The sequence below is a fragment of the Lycorma delicatula genome, chromosome 8 (genome assembly GCF_047948215.1).
Source record: "Lycorma delicatula isolate Av1 chromosome 8, ASM4794821v1, whole genome shotgun sequence".
Classification (NCBI taxonomy): domain Eukaryota; kingdom Metazoa; phylum Arthropoda; class Insecta; order Hemiptera; family Fulgoridae; genus Lycorma; species Lycorma delicatula.
Window position 1 is genome coordinate 31,176,867 of NC_134462.1, and position 24,238 is coordinate 31,201,104.

The window sequence follows — 24,238 nt, forward strand, 5'->3', positions numbered from 1 at the left end:
TTTATGAGTTTTTTTTGCATTTCTCGACGGTTTCATGACCCAGGAACCATAAAAACAAAAAAAAGTGGAAAGAGGTAATGTTCATACCTCCGTATGTATATGTATGTATATATATATATATATATATATATATATATATATATATACACTTGTTGGCGTGTTTGATGCTTAATAAATTTTAACTGGATAAACCGATTTCAATGAAATTTTAATCAGAGACTCATGTATATGCGGATATTTGTTGATAAAAATTTGCGATCAATATCTATGGTTACTTTGGGTTAATTTTCTCAAAATATTGCAAATATAACCCCACTTAATATTAAGCTCGGTACTTGCAAACATGCTTATCTTACCATTTAATAAAAAAGTTTCTCCTAAATTCTCCCCTTCCCCAAAAAATCTAAAAAAGCTATCGTTTTATTAACTGCATTAAAATTAGGGGCAATACTGTGGATGGGAGGCCGATGAAAGTTTAAAATATTGATTTTTTGAATTTTTAAACTTTTTTCATTTATTATTTATTATTTTTCCACTATATAAAAATAAATAACCAATGACCGGAAAATATAACAACTTTCTTGTCAAATTTTTTAACTATTTTTATTTTTTTATTAGACTTCAAAAACCCTTTATTCTCTAATTTTTTGTGTTTAATGTGGTCATTGTTTTGCTATCGTAAAATTCTACCTTTAGTATAAATATTAAAAAATTCTTTATAATTCTTTATACCAACGTTTCATACTAGTAAATTGTTTTCTGTATAAAAGAATTTCTGCCTGGCATTAAATATCTTACGTACATTTTTATTAAAATAGGAAAACATAACAAATCAGACGTCGCAGAATTTTATTTATGTATTTTTAAAAGCGTATATAAGCTAGGTATTGTAATTTGAAGAAAATTTAGATGACTCGTTACAAGTTAAAAATTATTTACTAAAATGGCGTAGCCATTTCCAAAAACAATATACATACAATTCCAGGCTTACAAGAGAAAAAAATGAAGTAGTTTCTCATTGTCTTCTTTCTTGAAAAATATGATATTTGCACATTATAAGCCAAGTTTTCCGTATTAGAGACGATACTCAGTCTTTTTTTTTTTTTTTTTCTCTCAGCTCTCCTGGGCCGGACCGACTTGTTGGTATTACGCCGCCCAGGGGAGTGTCTTTAAACTCAAATAGGCCTCCCCACCTACCGGCTATATACCGGCATGGCAGGTCGGCCTACCGGTTAGCTCTTTTTGAGAGTTCTTTATTAATATTGCCCTTTTGGACACCACGCCAGACCCAGTTCGCCGCGACGCGGCGCCGGGTCTCTTCAGTATTCAGTGTGCTGTTACCTGACTGTTACCCGTGGAGTCCTTGGTGGCTCATCAGTGCCAACACACCGCAGCATGCTGGACCTCACCAGCAAGGCTGTCCACCCAGTCCTATTCTAACCAACACCTTGTCTTCTCTCATCGGAGTATTTCTGTACAACAACTTGTCTAACAAAACTAGCAAAATTATTCCAGTTTGACTCGCTTCTTAGCATGTAGTCTATTGTTGTCTCTGGAGTTATACCTGTGAGTGCCTTACTATGTCTAAGTGCGTCCCACCTATTGCACTCAAAAAAGGTGTGCTCAGCATCATCTATCTCGTTGCAGTAGTTGCAAATTGGCTCTTCTCTCTTGCCTATTTTGTGCAGGTAGTTATTGAAGGAACCATGTCCTGTAAAAACTGCGATAGGTGATGATCAAACTCACCAAATCTTCTCGACAACCATGGCTTGATGTTAGGGATGAGGGTTCTCGTCCATCGACCTACAGCCTCCTGCGACCATCTTTCCTGCCAGATATTATAAACAGCATCCCTGACCTCTTGTTCTGGCTTGCCTTGTGCCTTCTCCACCCTCTTTTTTGTGATTAGGTCAATAGGAGGTGTACCCGATAACACGCACAGGGCGGCATAGGACACTGTCCTGTATGCGGACACAACACCTAGGAGCACACACCTGTGCGTCCTCGCCAGTCTCTCTTTGTTGCGCCTGATAGCGATAGAGCGCCACCAGGCCTGAACGGCATACATAAGCGAAGACACGACGGTGGTCGCCAGTAAACGGCGCTTTGAGGCCCGAGGGGCATTCTGCGATGACATAATGATGTTTAGACTTTTTATCATCTTTTCTGCCTTGTTGCATACATTGACTATGTGGTCGGTGTATCTACCGTTTTTCTGGAGGATAACTCCTACTCAGTCTGCCCACTGACATCTTCACTCTGTTCCATATAAATAAATATATATATATATATATATATATATATCTTCTTTCAGAGAAAGCAGCTCTCATTAGTATCATTTACACTTCAGATATTTTAAATTCTATCATAGTCGTAATGAAGACTGAAATAGATAGTATAAAATAAATTAATGTACCTTTTTTCTGAGAAACAATAGATTTTACATAAAAATTATTTTTATTCAGTTTAAGGAAAGAATAAAAATTGTAATAATTAAAAAATTTATTTACGTAAAATATGTTTTTTTTTGCAGAGAAAAATAAGAAACAATGGAGTCAAAACCATCTTGGTTAAATGAAGAATTGATTTCAAATATATTAGATGGAGCGACTGATATAAAAATGTCTATAAGTAAAGCTGTACCTGATGGTGAACATTATTTTAGTACAATTCATAGAGTAGGTGTAACATTTAAAAATAATAGTAATGATAACAATTATTCGAATGTAAGTTTAATAATTAAAACGTTTCCAGATGGCGTTATGAGTGAATTTATGAAAGAATCTGGAGCTATGAAGAGAGAAATAACAGTGTATAGTACTGTAATACCATCATTAAATAAAGCATTTTCTAAAGAATTCGCACCGAAATATTATAAATGTAATAAAGAAAATACATTAATTCTTGATGATTTAATATTTAAAGGTTTTAAAATGAAAGATAGAATTGAAAGACTGGATTTTAATCATTGTAAACTTGCTTTAGAAACATTAGCGGAATTTCATGCGGTTTCTATTGATTTATATAATAAAAATCCTGAATTAATAGAATCGATTGGTAAAGAGGTTTTATACGTGAAAGATAATGATTATATGAAATCGTTTATCATTAATTGTTTTAATGTACTTGGAAATGAAATAAAAAATTGGCCAGAGTGTTCAAAATATTCGAATAAACTGGCTGAATGTGGTGAAAAAATGTGGGATTTAGTTATAAACGCTTTAAAACCGGTAAAAGATGAATTATGTGTATTAAATCACGGTGATTTTTGGACTAATAATATGTTATTTTATCATAATCATCAAGGTATTGTTGAAAAAGTTAAATTTGTGGATTTTCAATTTTGCAGATGGGCAAATCCAGCGTTTGATTTACAAAGATTTTTTAATACTAGTGTACGTAATCGTGAAGATATACCAACGTTAATTAATTGTTATTTAAATACATTTAATAAACATTATAAAACGTTGGATAATAATATTACAACTAAACAAATGGACGATTATCTGAATCGAATGGATTGTTACGGTCTTATTGCTACCGCATGTTTATTACCGACATGTGTAAGATCACGTGATCAACCGCTCGATTATCAAAATGTTACAAGAGATAATTACGATGAAAGTTTCGAAACAAATAATCCATACGTAAAAGCCTGTAAAGATCCAACTTATCGTAAAATTCTACCTGAAATGTTAGAGTATTACCATCAGAAAGGTTTTATATAATAAATTATATTTTTACTGTTACATAATTGTTAAATGTATTTCTACTTTTCTATTGCACATTATATGTATCTTACACAAAAATCGTCAGTTTAATTAAATGTTTTTAGCCAACCCCTTTTTCGGGCGTATATGCGCGCCCGGTAAATGAACTGTGTTTTTTTTTTTGAATTGTCATCTATTTATTTAATTAAGAATATTCTTGTAATTTGTACAATATAAAAAAAAAATGTTTTTCTACATAGAGTATTTTTTTATCAAAGCCTAGCCGTGATAGTTAAATTTTAACTCTACTGGTTCCTAGATTCTGTTTTTTCCGGCCATCTTATGTTATAATAAACATATTACCATATCCATCTCGATTATCCTCTTTTCTCAGGTTTCCCCAAACGTTTAAAGGCCTTTCTATTTTAAGAAACGTTTAAGTATTTCAAAATCGTTTCCTTCGGACCTACTACTGATCCTTCTAACCCTATTTTATCAATCCTTCTTTTCTATTAAATGTTCCAACCAATTAGTTTTCCAATTCTGGACTGTTTTGATTAAGCTTCTTTCGTCACTACTAGTTCATTTCTCACTTCTTTTGCCCATTTAATTTTTTCCAACCATCTCTATTCCTACATTTCAAAGAAAAACAGACAACCTTCCCATTTTTCTCTCGTTTTCTTACGAATACCCATAAAAAAAAACAACAAAAAATATGACATCCTTGAAACTTCCGAATATTATCATGGTTAAATTTTGAAGATTAAGTTTACAAATATTATTAAATTAATTTTAATAATAATAATAGTTTTATTAAACCAATGAGAATGGGAAGAGAATTTGATTGATCATCTGATTAATATACCATGTATAATTTATCCGTTTAATTTATGTATAATTTATGTCATGTATCCGTTTCCTCTATAAATGATTACTACATTAAATATTTTATGATAAAACTTAACAAAAATTAAACGGAAGTTAAATGAATCTTTCATCAAACTGAATAAGAGTTAGATACGTTGTTCGTAAATAATGATCAGGCTAGGAGTAAGAGAAAAATAATAGCTACTAGGTTAACGTATTAACATTAAGCCAATATTTATTAGTTAGGGACAATATTAATGACAGTCTCGCAATGTTGTTATCATTGGGTAATGAAAACTATTTTTTAATCGATTGCAAAAATGTATTAAGTTTTGAATATACTGTTTGTATAATATAATTTATAAAAATATACAGTTAGCTAAAATTTAGTTTTCCCTTTTTTTTCTTTTTCTGTTTAGTCTTTGGAACCACCTTAAGGTATTAATTTAGAGGATGAATGATATGTATGAATGTAAATGAAGTTTAGTTTTGTATAGTCTCAGATCAGCCATTCCTGAGATGTGTGGTTAATTGAAATTTCTTAGAATTTGAACCTTAGAACTCTCGACTTCGAAATCAACTGATTTGCGATGACGAGTTCACCACTAGACCAACCTGGTGTGTTAAAATTTAGTTTTCCCTACATCTAGATATAAATTCTCTAAAAGGTGAGATATTTCGGTTGTGCAGTTAGTAATAATCAGCTTATACAATTAATATTTAGATCAATTTTTGAACCTGTATTGAAAATACTGAATTTTAAGAAGAGAAAACAAGAACGAGTTGTTTTATTTCGTGTTGATGAAAAAATAAAGTAACTGCTATTATCGATGAACAGTTAAAAGGCAGGTTTTATAATTCTCTACAACTAATTATTCAGTAATTTCTTAACCTGAAAATAACTTTTGAAGGGACTGGAGATTCTCCACGATTAGATAGAAATAGTTTTACTTCAGGAAACAATTTTTGTGGTGATATTAATAAAATAATCATCTAAAATTAGACTGCTGTGGGGCTGGAAATATCCGTAAAAATTTTTGAAGTCATCGACATTTAAGTGTTATCGATCAAAATTACATATTTCATTAAGATATTTTCATTCAGATGGCAGGAATTTTGTGATGAATTTATTTATTTGTTGTGGAGCACATTCTTTTTTTTTATCTAACTCAGCGATTTGGTTTGATAAAGCACGCTTCAAATTGAGCGACGTAATAAATCACCATAATTGTGTTCATTGGTCTAATGAAAATCCTCGCGTAATTTGGTGAAAAGATTAAATGCACTTGAAATTCATATTTGGTGTGAAATCACAAATAATGTAGAGATGGACTTAACTTCTTCGATGGAGGAAATTCATGTCTTGAGATGTTACAAGATCAGTTTGAAATAATGTTCAGTTTGTGATTTTGTAAAAACCTATGAAGATTCCTGGTAATATTTTCAATTGAACGATTTTTAAATCCAAAGAATGGCGTATTTCTTTCTTTCAAAGATAATTTTTTTTTAAAGGAGAAAGTATGTAATATTGGTCACAAAATGACATTAGCTGAAAGTCGAGAAAGGTGGCAATGAAAGGTCTTCATTTACGGTCTAATTCCTGGTTACATCACCTTATGGGAAAGAATTTTTTTTTTTTTTTTTTTTTAATTTACAGTCACAGCTATAGATTTTGGGGGCGTGAACTACGAATAAATCAAAACACAGTTATGGATTGGTGCAACTATCTGAAGTCTGACCTGTTAAATTTTAGAAATACCCATTGTAACAGAAGAGCCCAGGATTAACAGTCGAAATCTATTAATCCTATCTGCAAAACGCAGATATAATGTTGGCCAGGATTCTAAACAGCAATGGGTTTTTGGAGGCATTTGTCGTGAAAAGGGTGAGTGTTTTTGTTTTCTGTTGAAAATAAAACAGCGGATTGTTTGCTGCCCATTATTGTTAATCACATTGCACTCGGAACTCGTATAATTTCAGACCAGTGGCTATTATAGTGGAGTAAACATTACAGAGTACTGTCAACCACACAAAACAGTTCATAAATTCTGTATCAGGCACGCACACTAATACTGTTGAAAGGATGTGAAGCATTGCGAAATCTTATTTTAGGGGGTATTATGGAACCCACCGGGTTGGTCTAGTGGTGAACATGTCTTCCCAAATCAGCTGATTTGGAAAGTCGAGAGTTACAGTTCAAGTCCTAGTAAAGCCAGTTATTTTTACACGGATTTGAATACTAGATCTTTGATACCGGTGTTCTTTGGTGGTTGGGTTTCAATTAATCACACATCTCAGGAATGGTCGAACTGAGAATGTACAAGACTACACTTCATTTACACTCATACATATCATCCTCATTCATCCTCTGAAGAATTATCTAAACGGTAGTTACCGGAGGCTAAACAGGAAGAAAGACGGTATTATGGGAGTCACTCACAAAAGATAGTTATCTGTGAGAATTTATACAGAGGAAAAGAGTAAAAGGCAGTCGCCAATCAATTTAAGCATTTACTGGAACACATCAGTACTTATTGCCGCAACAATAAGTGTGTAAATATGTTGCTTTAATAACAATATAAAGTGTTCAATTTTGTTAAAAATAACTACAATAAACTGAAATAACTGGTATTTAGAAGTTTTTATCCTACCCAAAATATAAATATAATATTTACAACGATAGAAGTAAAAATCATCGGTGTAAGTAAAGATTTGCGGCATATAACGGGATTTAACACGTTCTTTTTATCTTTAAGTTTTTTTTAAAGTTTGTTTTCAGAGATACCTTCACCATCAATTTATTTTTCAGTTACTGAAAATATAATTTGTCATTATAGATAACTCATATATTACCGGCTTAGAAAATTCCACAATCAGAAATCATTTGGTTTTCTAATGTCTCTTATTTCATAATTATTTTTTAGTATTACAAATTTTGTTTAAACTCAATGGTTTTCTGTGTTAAGTACTTTTTCAGAAATCTCTACTTCCTTCAAACAGATTTTTCTATAATAAATTAATAAAAAAGAAATATATATATATATATTGTAATGTGATTATTATTATATTATTATATATATATTTCTAAATTGTAGTAATATACAAGTATAACAATTTGAAATTTGTATCCAAAAGTTTATTTATAACAATAAATTTGAATGAATTTACCAATTTGAAAATTTATTATTGAAAAGTCTGTTCTGAGGAAGAAGAGATCTCTTCAAAGGTACTCAACGGAGTGCAAAGGCAAGTAGTGAATGAAAAAAAAATAATTTATTTTAAAAATTATCTTTTTATTATTATTTTCCTAATGTGTACGTTGCAATTTGTTAAATTAGTGAACAAACAGTAAGAAATCCTGCCCTGGCCCAACAAGATAAAGGTGATATGTATGACATATAAATGAGTTATAGACTTGTACACACGCAGGCCAACCATTCCTGATATGTGGTTAATTGAACCTCAACCTTCAAATAACAATGGTATCCACTATCTGTATTCAAATCCGCATAAAAGAAACTAACTTTTAGTACGATTTGAACCTCAGAACCTTCGACTTCGAAAATCAGCTGTTAAACAACGACGAAGAGTTAACTGCTAGATTGGGCTTATTAAAAAAAAAAATTTAGAAAAAAATTGTTTAACGTTTTTTGAAGATAAAATTATTTCTTATGTTTTCTAAAGTAATAGAATAATGTGAAAAAAAAGAATAACTTCTGGTTAAAAAGCAAAGGCAAAGAGGCCTCTCAGTATATTTTTTTAACTGTCATAAGCCAAAACGTGAATCAAAATCATTACCAAATTATACTAGCCTTTTTGAAATCAGAAGTTTTCTTCGAATACAGAGAATCGTTTGGTTTTTTTATAAAAATAAATTTATTAAATAACTATGCATACAGTATTTATATTGAAAATATATCATAACATATTTTTTTTTTTTAATTAAATAAAATTATAATTTTTTTTCTTTTTAAGAAATTCGTGAAGTATAAAAAAAAGTATCCCACATTTCAGGTATCTTTTAAAATATTATTTTGAAAAAAGATCAAGAATTTTTTAAACAGATAACAGACTTTTGCGAACAAAAAATGCAGTGTGATAGAAATTAAAAAAAAAATTGAAAAATTGTTAGTTATTGCTGATCTAATATGTATACTCGTAGTAATAACATACGATATAAAAAATTAAAAAAAAATAATAAAAAAAAAAATGCTGCGTTAACTCGATACTTTCATTTTATGAATTGTGATTTAGAATCTAAAATAGAAAAAAGGTAATATATTTTACAACAACTAATTATTAAAATTGCCTAATACAAAGATAAAATCGACAATTTTTAAATTAACATTGCAGTAACTGGACCTGCATACTTCAGATACCTGAATAGACAGGTCTGAAGTTTTGTAGACAGATAATAATATGCATTTAAAATGAGTGGGGTCCACATGATTGTAGCGAACTGAAACAGAGCCAGTGAACTTTTAATATAAAATGAACGAACACTTCTTCTTGCTACCAGCTGCCAAATAACATTCATAAAGAAGCTACGCAGCAAAGCACGTCACAAATTAAACAGACGAAAGTGATTAGACTTCGTGCGGATGAATTGAATTATCATTTCCTTAAGAGGTAAGATATTTATTTATAAGAGTGAATTTAATTTTAATAATAGTAATAATGATCAATATATACATGTGTACAATCGTATTTAATTTGGATACAGTTATATCGGTATAAAGGCTATTTCAAACACATATAATTTATAAGCGAAAGCAAATAATAAATAAAAACAAAAATGAGTTTATTTTAATTATTAATTAATAATGGTCGCCCTACTAAATAAATCCTTAATTACTTTATAATTAATCAGTGCTCTCTCTCTCTTCCCCTCTATGACACACACACTCTCTCTCTCTTTCTCTAGAATTGGTTAGAATTTTTCATAAAATTCTTGATCGACTAGAATTGATAGATTCCACCAATTGATTATGTTTTTTTTAACACTTTTCGAAGGAAAGTACGGTATTATTTTCAGTTGCATTGTGGTAGTGGGAGGGAGAGAAAATTAATTTTCTTAATGTTTTGTGGTAGAAAATTACGAAAATACCATTACTTAAATTGTGGTTTCCTTACATATTTACGAGGGATATCTTTAGAGTAAAGACCGCTGGGAAATTATTCTCCTTAAGGTTGGCGAATCTGTGTCGTTCATGGCCACGCTAGAAATGTACACATTGCACTTTTGTCTGTTAGTTGTCGCGTTGTAGTTTCTTTGGTTATGTTTACGTTTTTACGTTATAAAATGGATAGGAAAATCGATGTTGCCGCCGACTATGAAATACGTGGATTCATACGTTTTTAAAACCATCAAAACATTAAGCAGTCTGAAATTCATAGGCAGTTGGTTGCTATGTACGGTGACAATGTAATGAATGAAAGAATCGTCCGAAAATGGTGTGAAAGGTTTAGAAATAACAGAATTAATATGCACGAAGTAGAATGTTCCGGGAGGCCCTCGATAAACACCGAGGACTTGTTGAAACGCGTCAATGATGAAATCAGAAAAATCGTCGCTCAACGATTTCCGATCTGGCGCTTCTTTTTCTTGATGTTTCAAGAGCCGTTATCGGTCGCATTGTTATCCTCATTTAGGCTTCAGAATGGTTTGCGCACGTCTTAACGAAACGTCACAAAAATCCGAACGGGATCAGCTTTGGAATTTTGTATGTGCTACATAGAAAAAGGTGATGAGTTTTCCTTAATTCAATCGTTATCGGCGATGAAACATGGATTTCATATTACACGCCAGAGAGAAAACGGCAGTCAAGTGAATGGCGTCATCCTCAATCATCAACCAGGCCGACAAACGTCAAGCCACAGCCATTTGGATGCAAACTGATGGACACAGTCTTTTGGAATCGGTTTGGCATGCTGCTGATCGATTTCATGCCACGTGGAACGACTATAAATGCAGAAGCCCACTGCGAAACTCTACGTAAGTTAATGCGCGCCATTCAAAATCGGCGACATGGGCGGCTGACCGACGGCGTCGTCCTGCTAAACGATAATGTTCGTCCACGTATTGCGGGTCCGACATGTGATTTACTGCTAACATTTGGATGGGAAATTTACGATCACCCATCATAAGTCCGGACTTAGCTCTTTCTGATTACCTTTGGGAAATTGAAAGAATTTTTGAGTGGCAAGCAATTCGCGGAAAACGATGAATTTAAAAATGCTGTTAATCAGTGGCTAAATGGAATGGCGGCAGAAGAATACGACGAGAGTACATTGAAGCTGGTGTATCGCTACGATAAATGTCTTAATTCATGTGGCGACTATATAGAGAAGTAGTATAAGGTATATAGTGGAATAGAAATAAAAAAAAACTTATAAAGTTTTCAGAATAAATTTTCTTACAATGAAACGGTCTTAACTTTAGAGATAAACTCTGTATTTATTTATAGGACTATGTATAAACTTTTATGGCTCAAACATCTTCGAAACTATTACATTAATTTCATTGAATTTTAGATATGCTGTAGTGGTGTATCTGATGTTGTATATCTGAAAATATGATGAAGATTAGTTGAGTAATTTTCGAGCTCAATTTACAGTCGAAAAAATTTGAGTGAGGCAAGTTAGAAGCGTGATTCGTTATGGTGCTGCAAGTTGGAACATTGACGCTTCTTTATCTGCAGTATCTATTATTAGCAATAGGCGAATTCAGGTAGCGTAATCTACTTTGAGGATCATGATGACTAGGCATATGTTTTTTATCTAACGGTTATGTTGAGAAAGTTTTGAGAAAATTTAGTACTTTTTAACCGGATCCGATTTTCGGACGAAAATCGCAGTTTACTAAAAAACGGTCAGTCCTAGCGCTCTGAAAAACTTTTTCGACCCCCTCAGCGATACCCCATCCACTCTTACCCCATCTTGGTTATCCAGAAATTAAATCGTTTATTCGTTTGTTTTGATTGCATTCACCTATTGTAAAACGTACCGATCCGATATTTCGTTAAATACGCTCAAATCTGTGCGCTAGCGCAGCTAACAAGTATAAATTTATGAAGACTAAAAAATAGAAAATAAAAAATATGTAGAAACATTTTTAAAACACCACTCTTAAATTAAATGCACTAAAATGTAAAAAATAATTTCACGACGGTGTCTTAGAATGTATTTGACAAGGTTTGGTAGTGATATGTAAGAGTATGCGAGTCATAATTTCAACTTAAAAATTTGATGGTTTTGCAAATTTTTTCTTGCGTGATGAATGGCCTAAAGAGTAGGGTGTAAACACGCATAAGAAAAAATAGGCAAAAACATTAAATTGATTTGAAGCTATGATTTTCATATAATCTTACATATCATCATTAAAGTGTTTGCTGTCAAATCCATTCTGAAATACTGTCCTAAAATTATTTTTTACCTCTTAGTGCGTTTAATTTAAGCGTGGTGTTTTAAAATTTGTTATTTATTTATGTGATTGTTTTTCTTCATAAATAATGAACTATAACCAAAAAGTAGGCACCGGAATGTTACGATCACTAGCGGAAAATCCCGATTCGTTAGTATCAATTTCTAGAGTTAAATTTCTAATTCAACTTTCGTTTCAATTTTCATCATTCAAAAATATATATTTTTTTGAACAATCCCATTCTGAGACGCCGTCCGCCAGGGCAACCCGCCCGGAAGGCCTACCTGCGGAGACGTATCGTAGGCACGCCCTGCAGTTAGTAAGTTTTTTTTTTTTTTTTGTAAAGATGACGAGGGGGAATACCATTTACGTACGCCACCGAGGGGGTAGTGTCGGACTCCCAACACGTTCCGCTAGATGTTATTGAAGTATGTATGCATACCTGCGCCGCCGTACCGACTAAACCTAACCACCTCACCAACTCCCCCTCCGAGCCCGGCCTCGCAATTTAAGCATTACAAGGCCCCAGGAGGTGCCTTCGGACTTGGGAGATCCAGAGTCTCCGTGCATCATCACCAAACCCCATCCATGATGGACGAACAACGGCTCCGCAGAGGGCTGTCCTACACCCCCTTACCGCCCGGTCCATTTCTTCACCTGTTAATCTAGGACTTTATTCTGGCTCTTCTGTTCATGCCGACCAACCATTTCCAGGCAACTTCAGACGTTACCCAAGTTCTGAAGTCTGCTTGCTTCCTCTTAAGTATTTCCGCTGCAAACTTCGACACAGTGTCCCATTCGTGTGGGCCTCTAAGCATATATTCTACACAGTTATCTGGGGTCAGTCACAACACATTGTACCTCCTCCTGTCCTGCTCCCACCTACAGCATATGAAGAAAGCGTGTTCAGCGGTTTCCTTGTCCCCACAATTAAGACACTGTGGGGATTGTCTTCTGTGGAATTGGAGCAAGTAAGTAGCAAAATCTCCGTGGCCACGGAGGAGGAATTATGCGAGGTAGAAGTTCACCTAGCCATGCTTCCACCGGACCCACGGTTCAACTTCGGTAATAAGCCTTTTAGTTCATCTAGCCTTCTACAGAAGTGCAGCATCCCACTCCTCTTGCCAGTCATTCATTGCAAATCTTCTAGCTTGCATCTTATTCATGCCTTCGAAAGTTCTTATTAATTGAGCTATTTTCAAGTGTGTGGCATAACACCCACGATAACCTCCACCGCAAGGGTAGACACCGTGCGGTAGGCGGTGATAACATTTATAGCCAGTCTTCTTTAGAAAGAGGAGAGTTTTATCACATTCCGTTTGACCTTGAACACATCCCTCCAGGCAGGTACCCCACGTAGAGAAGGATTGACAAAGCAACCGACAGTATCGTTCGTCTCTTCTTCTGTCTGGGACCTGACCTCCTCACTAGTAGGCTGCTCAGGTTACTGACAGCACACTAAGCACTCTCAACAACCAATTTCAGATGGGCGTTAAATAATTTTGGGCGATCCAATCACACACTGAGGTGTTTAACACACCTCGACATGTCTACTTGGATCCCATTCACAGATCTAACTGTCACAATTTGGTGCCTGCCTACTATGGCCAGTGTTGTAGTCATCCTGGGTTAGCATTACCACCGTCCTATTAGCAATGACTTGTACCTCTTTTTCTGTTTTTGCAAACACCAATAACGCAAGATGATCCATATAAGTGAGGCCATATCCCTGTAGCTCCAAATTCAGGAGGCTCTCATATGAGAGGTTTCACAGAAGCAGACCTAAATCAGAGCTCTGTGGAACCCCTCCATATATCTCCGACTCCTCTGCTCCATTCTCAATTGTAAGCTCCAGATGTCTCCCATGCAAGTAATCATTAACACAAGCTACAAGATTCACAATATGCTACAAGGTTTTTCACAATACGCCAATGGCAACTGACCATGGTAGGCTATTAAAAGCCCCCTTTACATTGAGGAGGACTATAAAGGGAATCTCCCTCACCTGCCTGGAGTCCCTTGCCTTGTCCTATGCCCAGTCCAGTACCCATTTAACAGCATCCGTCGTTGATCTCCCCCCCCCCCCCATATGAATCTAATTTCATACGGAGGGAGAAGTCACTGTATCCATCCACTTTGGTCCTTATCCTTAGCCAGCAGCCTAGTAAGTATCTACTTGTAACTACCTACTAGTAAGTACCTATTTACACCAAATCAACAGAACTGTTCTAGATTCCTTTCTGGAATATCACATCAATCAATCACTGCCTCTAGTCAGTGACAGATATAATGAGCATATCTTTATGGAAAATTGAGAAAATTCTTGTTGAGAACAAAAGCAATTAAAAATAAAACATAAAACTATTAGTTTCAATTAAAAACGACTTTAAATATTAGTTTTATTCCAATAAAAATCATAAATGATTTTCAGTAAAGTAAAAGGATAAAGGAAAATTTGAAATTATAAATGGTTTCATATTTCAGTAAATTCTTTAAATAAATTAAGTTGTCATATTTATATCTTAAATTTAGAGTAAGAAAAATACTAGAAAACAAGATTTCACACCTAGAATAGGAAGTAAAATTATATAAAAAAATTAGTTTTAAATTGCTAGTCAGTTAATGTAGTTGTGATCATTCTGTGTTAAAATAAATTAGTCTACTTTCTATGAGCTTAATAAAAAAAGGAGAAGAATAATTGCTGATCATCATGCCACAGTGATAGTGTTTTGACCTTTCATCCAGAGGTTCCGGATTTGAATCCCGGTCAGGAATTGCAATTTCATATGGACTACAAATTTCCATTTTCACATTCCCATGTACAAGCTTCAAGCTTCTGTAATGGATTAAATCATCAAAACAAAAAAAAATAAATTCATTTATATACTGTATCTTATTAAAAATATTCTTCCCATTTTCAATCTACTTACATACATGATTTTTTTACAAATGATGAAAAGAAAATACTCTACAGCTAAAAAAAAGTTTACATATTATGATGTGTAATTTTTCTAACTTTATTATTTAAAATCATGAATCATAGTATAACGAAAATGAGGATCTCAAGATCTAAGATAAATAATTAGAATAAAAATTCTTGTTATTTTCAAAAAAAAAAACTTAATGAACTGTTTTAAACTAGATGAGGAAAAAAAATAGAAATTTTAAGAACTACAATTTTTTTAAATAATAAAAGTAGTTCTATTAAAATAGTAACTTTTTTTTAATATGATAAAAGAATGTTTGTAAAAAATTTAATATCAACCAGTCTATTTTTACACAAAATATGATGTGTCAGAATGTTGGAGGTGAATATTACAAGCCTTGTGGGAGTTGATAGTTCAAGGACCAGATGAACCAGTTATTTTAATGTCAACTGTTGATACTGTTCCTGGCCACCATTTTGTTATCGGCCTAGTAAATCCATGGATCTAATAAACTACAGGTTACCTTACCACATGAACAGTTGATAGATGCTCCAAATCAAGAAATTTGGGTTAGATATTTGGGAACTTTCAGAATATCACATTATTTAATAAGTTCACACAAAGTATCTTGACACAAGCAGGTAAAAATAAAATGCTAATGAAATAGAAATGTGTTGACCTTTCCTCAAGCAATCACTTTAAGTATATAAAAGGCTGTTTTCTTAGCCTTATTTTAAAATTATAAAAATGAAAAAAATGGTTTTACTATTATTAGAGGATTCATTAAAATATTATTTTGCAAAATTTCAAAGCTGAAATACTAAACTTCTAAACACTAACTGGCTATATTTTAAATGAATTTTGTCATGTAACATGTTATATTTTATCAGTAATAGCTTAATTAATAAAATTTTTTTTTTCTGAATTAGGTGCACTGAAACCAAATTAAAAGAATTAATACTACTCATATATGAAAAGTAAAGAAAATTATAGTGCAGATTATCTCATATAATACAATTCAGTCCCAAAAATGTCACATCCTCTCAAATTAATAAACACTACATAACAGACTAACAGGAAAAAAGAGAAGTAATTAGGTTTTACTATATTCTTCATAGTGCAACAAAAACTGTTTCATATTAGCATGCTGTGCTATAACACTCATCAAAACGAACTGACATTCAATTCTACAGCTTACATCAGTACCTTGTTCATCATACATACTTGCTCTCTAGTGCAACATTACTCTTTGAGAAAAGAGATTTGATCTCACAAATCTGTAATATTTTAGCTACTTTACACATCACAGTTATAAGAAAGACATGCTAATATATAAATTTTATTTTATTTAATGCAAATTTAATTCTATTATTTTTGTATATATTCATTTAAGTGATTTGAATCATTCAGTTCAAACCCAGCTCACACAGTGATAGAGACTCACAGTTCACAGCTAAATAATTCAATTCATTAAAGTTTGTGCTTCAACAGGCAAATCTTCATTACTACATAAATATATTATTTTTTTTTTTGAGATGAAATATATCTAAAAACTTTCTCAGTTATGCCAAGAACGTGGATAAAAATTTGGTTGCGATTGATTGGGTGGCTTTTTTTTTGTTTATCCCAAAGAAAACAAAAACCATTTTTCCCTTTATATAATAGTATAGATAATTCCATAACATTCATTAGACTGTACTGATGCTCAATCAGTCACTGCAGTATTGAGTATTGCTTTGTTGTCAGTACAACAAAGCACAACCAGTGTTGAAATTCATTGCCGTAGAATGACCTTGAGTTACTACTGATAAAACAAATGTGTTTTATATTATGTCTATTGGCAACACTGATGAAATTCATGCAAGTCTTTCACCTAATAACAACATATAGCTTACACACACATGCGCGCGCACACACACAAATAAGTATATTTATGTGAATGAGAACGAATTAACAAAGAAAAATTAAAATCAGAAACATAAAAAATAAACCAAATTCCTTGGAGTAGACATTTCAATAGATAACCTAGAAGAACTGTAATAAAATATAAAGTAATTGTGTGCATAAATTGCTTAGGAAACTAAATTACAAAACTAGTTTGATATATCATAATAAACAGCAAAATAGGAATATGAAAGAAAATTAAAAAAATCATAATTCATAATGGAATCATAAAGTAGTTAAATTCTCCTAAATAATTTTGCGTTTTTAGTTCATCCATATTTAAAATTTACGTTATTTACCCTACAATTCATTTATTATACGTATGTAAACAATATTTTTTACAGCATACATTCAGTAGTTATTATTTTTTTTATGAAATGATGAAATAGAGCTGTAAAATATTGCAATATAAAACTATAACACATCATATACATCCATTAAATTTTATGCTTAAATTTTATATTGACTTCAGATGCACCAGTATTATTTATTTATTGCTCTTAGAATATTTACAATGAAAAAAAATATGTATCATAAAATTACTGATGTAATTTTAGCTTGAGAAAATAATATAATGGTATAGTTATAAATAAATAAATTACGTAACTTATTAAAAATGATTGCTTAAAATTTTTTTTAGAAAATTTTAAGTGTTCTTAAAAGAGCAATAAAATTGTTATTCTGCACTGAATAAAATGATTTACTGACACTATTATAAATTTAATTTTTTTTTATACACAGAAGAATAAACATGTAAAAGTTATAAAAATATTAATACGTTATATACATTTTTAATTATTTGAGAGAAGATAAAGACATAATTAAAAACACATTTCTATTTAATTTCTTTAATTATACTACCTACATTATTAACAAAAGAAACTTTTGCTATAATTTTTTACAGTATACATCAAATTACCTTTTTCAAGACACCTTAGTCATCTTGGAACAACCACTAGAATACAGTATAACTAATGAACTGATAAAGAGCTCATTTAATGTATTTCCATCACTCTCTAGTACATTGAAGATAGTAAGTTATCTTGTTTATAATAATCATAGTAAGCAAATTCCTCTGGTTTTGTCAAGAAAAATGAAGAAAAGACTCTTATAGATAGGTGTTGAACGATGATATTACTTCAGTAATATTAAAAAATATAATGACTAACTTTTAAATTACATGGAAATTGTTCTTTCAAAAGATCATTTTTAGACTAATTAATAAGAAGTTCCTTCTTCAGTGACATTACTGGTTCTATAAGAACAATTTCCATATAATTTGTAAAGTGTCAATAATCATTAATATTTTTAAGGGCATAAAATTAAAAAAAATGTAAAACTTGAAATAACATTTTATATAATGTGTTTTGTACTTATTAATTAATAAATAAGCCTGTTATATGCTAGAAAATAATTTAGAATACCAAGAATTAAGAAATAAATGCTGACTTATAAGTCACCCAGCCTCCAGATTGATTCCTGGCAAGGGTCTGTCATTTTTTTCACCTACCTTCAATTTTATCCATCTCATTAAAAAATATACAGAAGCATGTGTGAGGTCAAGTAATGCTAAAAAAAATCATTAGTTCATTTCCCAATACAATTTGCGGTACAGGAAAACGCGTTAGGTAAATCATATCACAAATATGCAATTGTGTTATAAACCATAGACATAAAAAGAATTTAAAATAATAATATTAATATTCTTAAAACATTTTGTCCTAAAAAGTAAAAAAAAATATTTTTTAGTTCTTTAAATTTAGCTTTTTGAAGTCAAAGCCAAATTAAAAATGACTATCAGTAATCTACAACTTATTTAATCTGGTACATCTTCAAAAAGTAAAAACAAAGAAAAATTGAAAAAAAAAATTATTAGGACTGTTTTTTTTTTAAGTCAGAATCATTTCTATTTCTAAACAAACCCTCCTTTTACTTCACATTATTACTTTCCTAGCGAATACAGTTAGATTAGCTAAATTTAAGGGGAAAGTATGGTGACCAGATCAAAAATGGGATATCGTTTTGTCAAACCAATTTTTTGCAAATCTTTACATTTTAGGGTCCAACTAGTTCATCCAGATAAAAAAAAACATACGTATGTATGAGCATATATATACGTATGTGTGTCATGCTGCTTTTGGCCTTATATTTCAAGATTAACCAAACCCATTTTCTTCAAATTTGGCTTAAATATTTCTATATATGGAACATTGATTGTAATTTTTTCAAAATATATAAAGAAGTGGGAGGCTATCGTGAAAAAACCAATTTCAATTTTCTGTATAGACAATTTAGAGAAAATCTTTTTAAAGAAATTTGTTTTTTAAAATGTGCATATAAATAATCCAAAAAAATATTTTTCAAAAAATCAACCCCCTACCTTTTAAAACTAAAAATACGTTTGTGTTCTTTTGCTCTAAATCAACCTTAAGTTAAAATATGTTTCAAAAATTAAAAAAAAAAGTTTACTCATGTGTACAGCTATCAAGAAATATCTACATTTTTAAAAAAATTATAGACCTTGGTACTAAACTGTAGAAAAGCTTTTTGAAAATGTTCCTTTTCTTATTTTAGCCTCTATTGATGGGGATGTTAGATTTAGGGAAAATTTTTCTGAAGTGAATTTGTTTATGCTTTAATTTATAAACATTTAGAAAAACTTTGTTAAAATTTATTCTCCTCTTCTAAAAAATATATATCCTGTTTTTTTTGCTCTAACTTTTAATTTTTATTACAAATTTTTTTATATCTTTTTCATCATTTCATTTTGTATTAAAATTAAAGTAGCGTTTGCCTCTATATTATATATTCTTGAACCAAAATGAGAAGTAATTATTTTCATTACTTTCATATATGTTGTATGTATTTTTTCAATATTTTTAATCAGTTCTTTTAGTTAATTTTATATTGTTAGGGACCACTTCTTTATAAATAAGTTTTCCTACATTTTCCCTGAGTAAGAAGCCCCTAAAATCAAAAATTTTTTATTCAAAATTGAGAAATTTTGATGCTTAAATCTTATTTTGATAATAATGACTTGACTGGTGTAGCCAGGGAAGTCATATATAATACTAGCTTTTTTTATTTAAAAATATTCCAACAAAACATGTTCAAATGAAAAAAGGCTGCTTTCAAGAAATTGCAAAGACAAGAAACTTGCACTTTAATAAAAAAAAAAAAAAAATACAAAGAAATAGAAACTAACTATACTGGTTCTGTACTGGCTGTTTGTAATTCAGGAATGTATATTATTTTTTTCCTTAATAACTTACAGAATATAATTAGTTAAAGTTTTCTTAAGTTTTCCTACTAATCCTTTTCGGGTAAAAATAATTTTAATACTGGAATAAAATCCAATACTAAGCAATGAAAAATGAAAAAAAAAATTAAAGTATGCTTTATTGTTTAAAAAACCTCTTCCACTTAGGTTATCTGGATAAAGATTAACAAGAACATCAAAGGAACTTCCTACCTAAAATAAATAGTCATAAAAATAGGTCCATTTGTTAAAGAGTAAAGCTTGAACACATGGCTAAAAATAAAAATAAATAAAGATCACTAAATTAGCACACTTTTTTAAAATTAATTAAAAAATAAATATAATCAGGGAGAATCATTTTTTTTATCAAGAATAAGATTATGTAAATGGCATTTCTTGCAGATTTATCAGTACCGTATCAAAGATAGAACAGGTTTTTCTAAATCAATAAAAATATTCAACCAAAGGAACCAGAAAATTAATCAGACAAATTTTTTTATAGTTTCTGATGTTTTCTAAACTTCTCTTTAGGTTTCTGTAAGTCGAAATGCTCTTTATATTATTACTAACTACTAAGATTATGAATACTCATAATTTCTTAATAGAAATTGCTGTACATTCCTCGGTATTGTATCCTAACTATCAAATGTTGTCAATTATCACATCTTGGTCTAATAAGTGCAACCAAAAATTCATGATCATTTCATTAAAATTATATTCAGCTCACCAATAAATAAATCTGCAGTAAATTTTTAGTTTATCATATTACACATTAATTTGATAGTGTAACAAATATGACGCGTTTTCAAAAACATTTACATTACTGTCAATAACTTTGATTTAAAAAACAATAAAATGCAAAGCTAAAAGCTATGATTTTTGAATACAACTGTTTGGGTAATGGTTATTTCTCAAAAACATAAATAATTTATAAAAAATAATCAAAACACTGTAAAAAAAATGTGAATGGCAAATTCCAATTCCATACTTCAAATATTCAAAAAAAAAAAATAAATAAAAAACCATTCATTTTTTTATTTTATTGTTACTAAATATGTAAGCAGCAGTAAAAAAAATAATTAAAAATATATTATCAAAAAGTAGATAATTTTTTTTCTAATGTATACACAATCATACTTTTAAGAACATTAAAAATTCACTTTCAAGTTATATAAAAATAGATACTTTAAAGGACTTTTTAGTCCTTTAGACTAAATTCTGTACTAGATTGTACAGATTCATCTTCAATCAATTTATTCTAAACAGAGCTACATAATTAGTTTTGAAAAGTTCTCTTAGAGGAAAATTTCCATGTAATTTGTAGTGAGCAGTTTATAATTTTTAATCACTTTAACATGTTATCATATTTAGTACTGGTTTTTAGCTAAAAAGAGTATAACAATAATTATCTTGGTTTTTTACGTTATTCTAAAAAAAAAAATAAAATAAAAAAATAAAAAAAAGGAATCAACTATAATGTATAAAGAGCTTAAATTAAATTTGAAAACTTGTTTTACTCTACGACCTTGTACATGCTTTTGTATGTATTTTTTAATGAGAAAGATGGGATGATGAATAAAATGATATGAGAAAAATTGCTAGACTCTTGCCAGGAACTGTATCAGTTGAGATCAAATGATCTCTCTTTTTTCTGTATAGCCTCCGGAACACTGTAGGACATTACTTCAGAGAATGAATGAGAATGATATGTATGAATGTAAAACATTCTTATATATCATTCTTATTCAACAGCTAATTAAACTGTGACTGCTTCCTTACTTGAAATATAAACAAAGAATGCAATAACATTTTACCCTACCCTAAATGGCATTTGTATGTGTGTCTGTGTGTGCGTACCAGAATGTACCGATCATAAGCGGAAAATCCCAGTTCATTAGTACATTTCTCGTGGTGGTCAGGTGTATACGTGTAATATTATTATATATCGATATACCGTACATATATCAATACATATGCGAAATATATATTGAAATTTTGGGAAAATTTAGTACTTTTAACCGGATCTGAATATTTGGTGGAAAATCGAAAATATCTCGAAAACGGTCGGTCCCAGTGCTCTGAAAAATTTCTTCAACACTCTTGGAGATACCCCATTCGCTCCCAGTGGTACCCGCTGGATGATAATATTTTCAAGTCCCCCGAGGCACCGTTCAGAAGCTGTGGAAGGGGTGCGATGGGGTGCCACCTTAATATCTTGGCAACTGTTCGTCCGATTTTCACGATTCAAACGGCGTATGTGTCAGTAGGTCGAGCACTAACAGTTTAACGGATCGGGTACACTCTTGATCGATCGGATCTTGATTATCCGGAAATTAAATCTTTTACCTGTATGTTTTGATTGCATTCATTTACCATAAAACGTACAAATCTGATCTTTTGTTAAATACGCTCAAAACTGTGTGCTAGCGTAGCTGTAAAGTATAAACTTATGAAGAGTAAAAAGTAAAAAATAAAAAAATATATAAAAAACTTTTTAAAAACCATTTTTACATTAAATGCACTAAAAAGTAGAAAATAAAAAAAATACATTGAAAAAATGTTAAAACACCACTTAAATTAAACTCACTAAAATGTAAAATATGATTTTAGGATGGTATCTAAAAATGGATTTGACTATAAGCTTTGATGGTGATATGTAAGATTATGCGGAAGTCATAGCTTCAAATTAAAAATTTGATGTTTTTGCCAATTTTTTCTTATGGTGACCCTTCGGTATAAGAAACCGCCTAGGTTGCCTTTCTTAAGACAACCTGGGTTTCCTGTGTTATCGGCAAAAGTTAATATTTAGTGTATTTTTGTTTATAACTAATATTATTATAATAATTTTTTTTTGTATTTAAACTAAAATAATATTTAAGTTTAAACAAATTTGATAAAATTTTATCCTAAAAATTAAGGGTTCATATTTCAACTAGGTGGTTGATATTTCATTTTACCATAGAAGGCATAACATTTAGGGAAATTTAAATAAAAATAGACTACTGTCACGCATTCTTTAACATAAAGATAAACCATTAAGGAAAATTAAGTTTTTTAGAAATACATAATTAAGAAGTAAAGTCTCCAGATTGGTAAGAATACAAACATTATACTACAAACATTTTTCTTTTTTATTTATCATTATAACGTTGCCCTGATTTCTCTATTTTTACCCTGTTCCTTCCAGGAAAATGCAGGAGCATTTCCTTTATGTTTGCAATCAGGATTAGCAGACTTGCCAATATTGATAGATCTACGTATAAGTGTAATGTAATCTAAATAAAATATTTGTTTATTTATTTCATTGACAGACAAGAGAAGGAGTTGTTTAGGGACAGTGAAGGATTACTTAACCCCCTTAACTGATATTACAATATATTTATTCTTTGGTTCCATTATTGTTTCTGTGTTATTTATATTATTTATATTCTAAAGGTTTGTGTTATTTAAATAGAAATACATATTTAAATAATAAATTAAGATAACAAAATTTTTACAAATATTTAAAGTGGCATTTTCTAATAGATAAACAAACATGAAAATATCTCCAAAAAACAAAGTTTTAAATGTTAAGTAACAACACCATAAAAAAGAAGATAAATCCTGACTGAAATTTATGCCTTCTTAAGTAATATTATTATCATGCGGTCTTATTATTTTTTTTAATAAAAAGGAATTTACGGATTAAAATTAATATACAACAAAGACTTTTTTCAAATTACATCTTACAGTACTGGTTGATAATACTGCTGATAAAATTTAATAATGTATTGCATAAGTCATTATCCACTTTAGATATAAACAACCAATCATAGCTGGAGAGTGAACTTTATACCTTGTTTGTAGTAATACAGTTTAGTTCATGCAAAGAGAAAACGAACAGTGCTCTTCATATTAAATTATTGTATAATAAACAGTTTAAGATAGATATAAGCATATTAATTTAAATTGCTACATCGTGATAAAATTATCCGTACATTTTTCTTCATTAATAAATTTGAATAAATAGTGTAAAATTTAGATTTGGATCAACACAGTAAGTGATTAGTATTAATAAACTACTACAAGTCTTACAAATTTTCTTAAGACACATTTGTGGCTAATTAAT

At 30.6% G+C, this 24,238-nt stretch overlaps 1 protein-coding gene across 10 annotated transcripts in view; it reads left to right on the top strand.

The window, feature by feature from the left end:
* Window positions 1–24,238, top strand: part of LOC142328597 (uncharacterized) — a 45,783-nt gene that overhangs the window by 17,204 nt on the left and 4,341 nt on the right. For 3 of the 10 annotated variants that reach the window (XM_075372387.1, XM_075372386.1, XM_075372385.1), the window contains exon 2: window positions 2,534–2,678. The exons of 2 other annotated variants lie outside the window; for them this stretch is intronic. In XM_075372387.1, the coding sequence (XP_075228502.1) occupies window positions 2,550–2,678 (129 nt within the window). In that variant the 5' untranslated portion in view covers window positions 2,534–2,549. Of the gene's footprint in view, window positions 1–2,533; window positions 2,679–8,564; window positions 9,207–17,775; window positions 17,905–23,935; window positions 24,167–24,238 lie in introns of those variants that run through there. 5 more of the 10 variants (XM_075372391.1, XM_075372392.1, XM_075372394.1 and 2 more) reach the window with 4 other exon arrangements.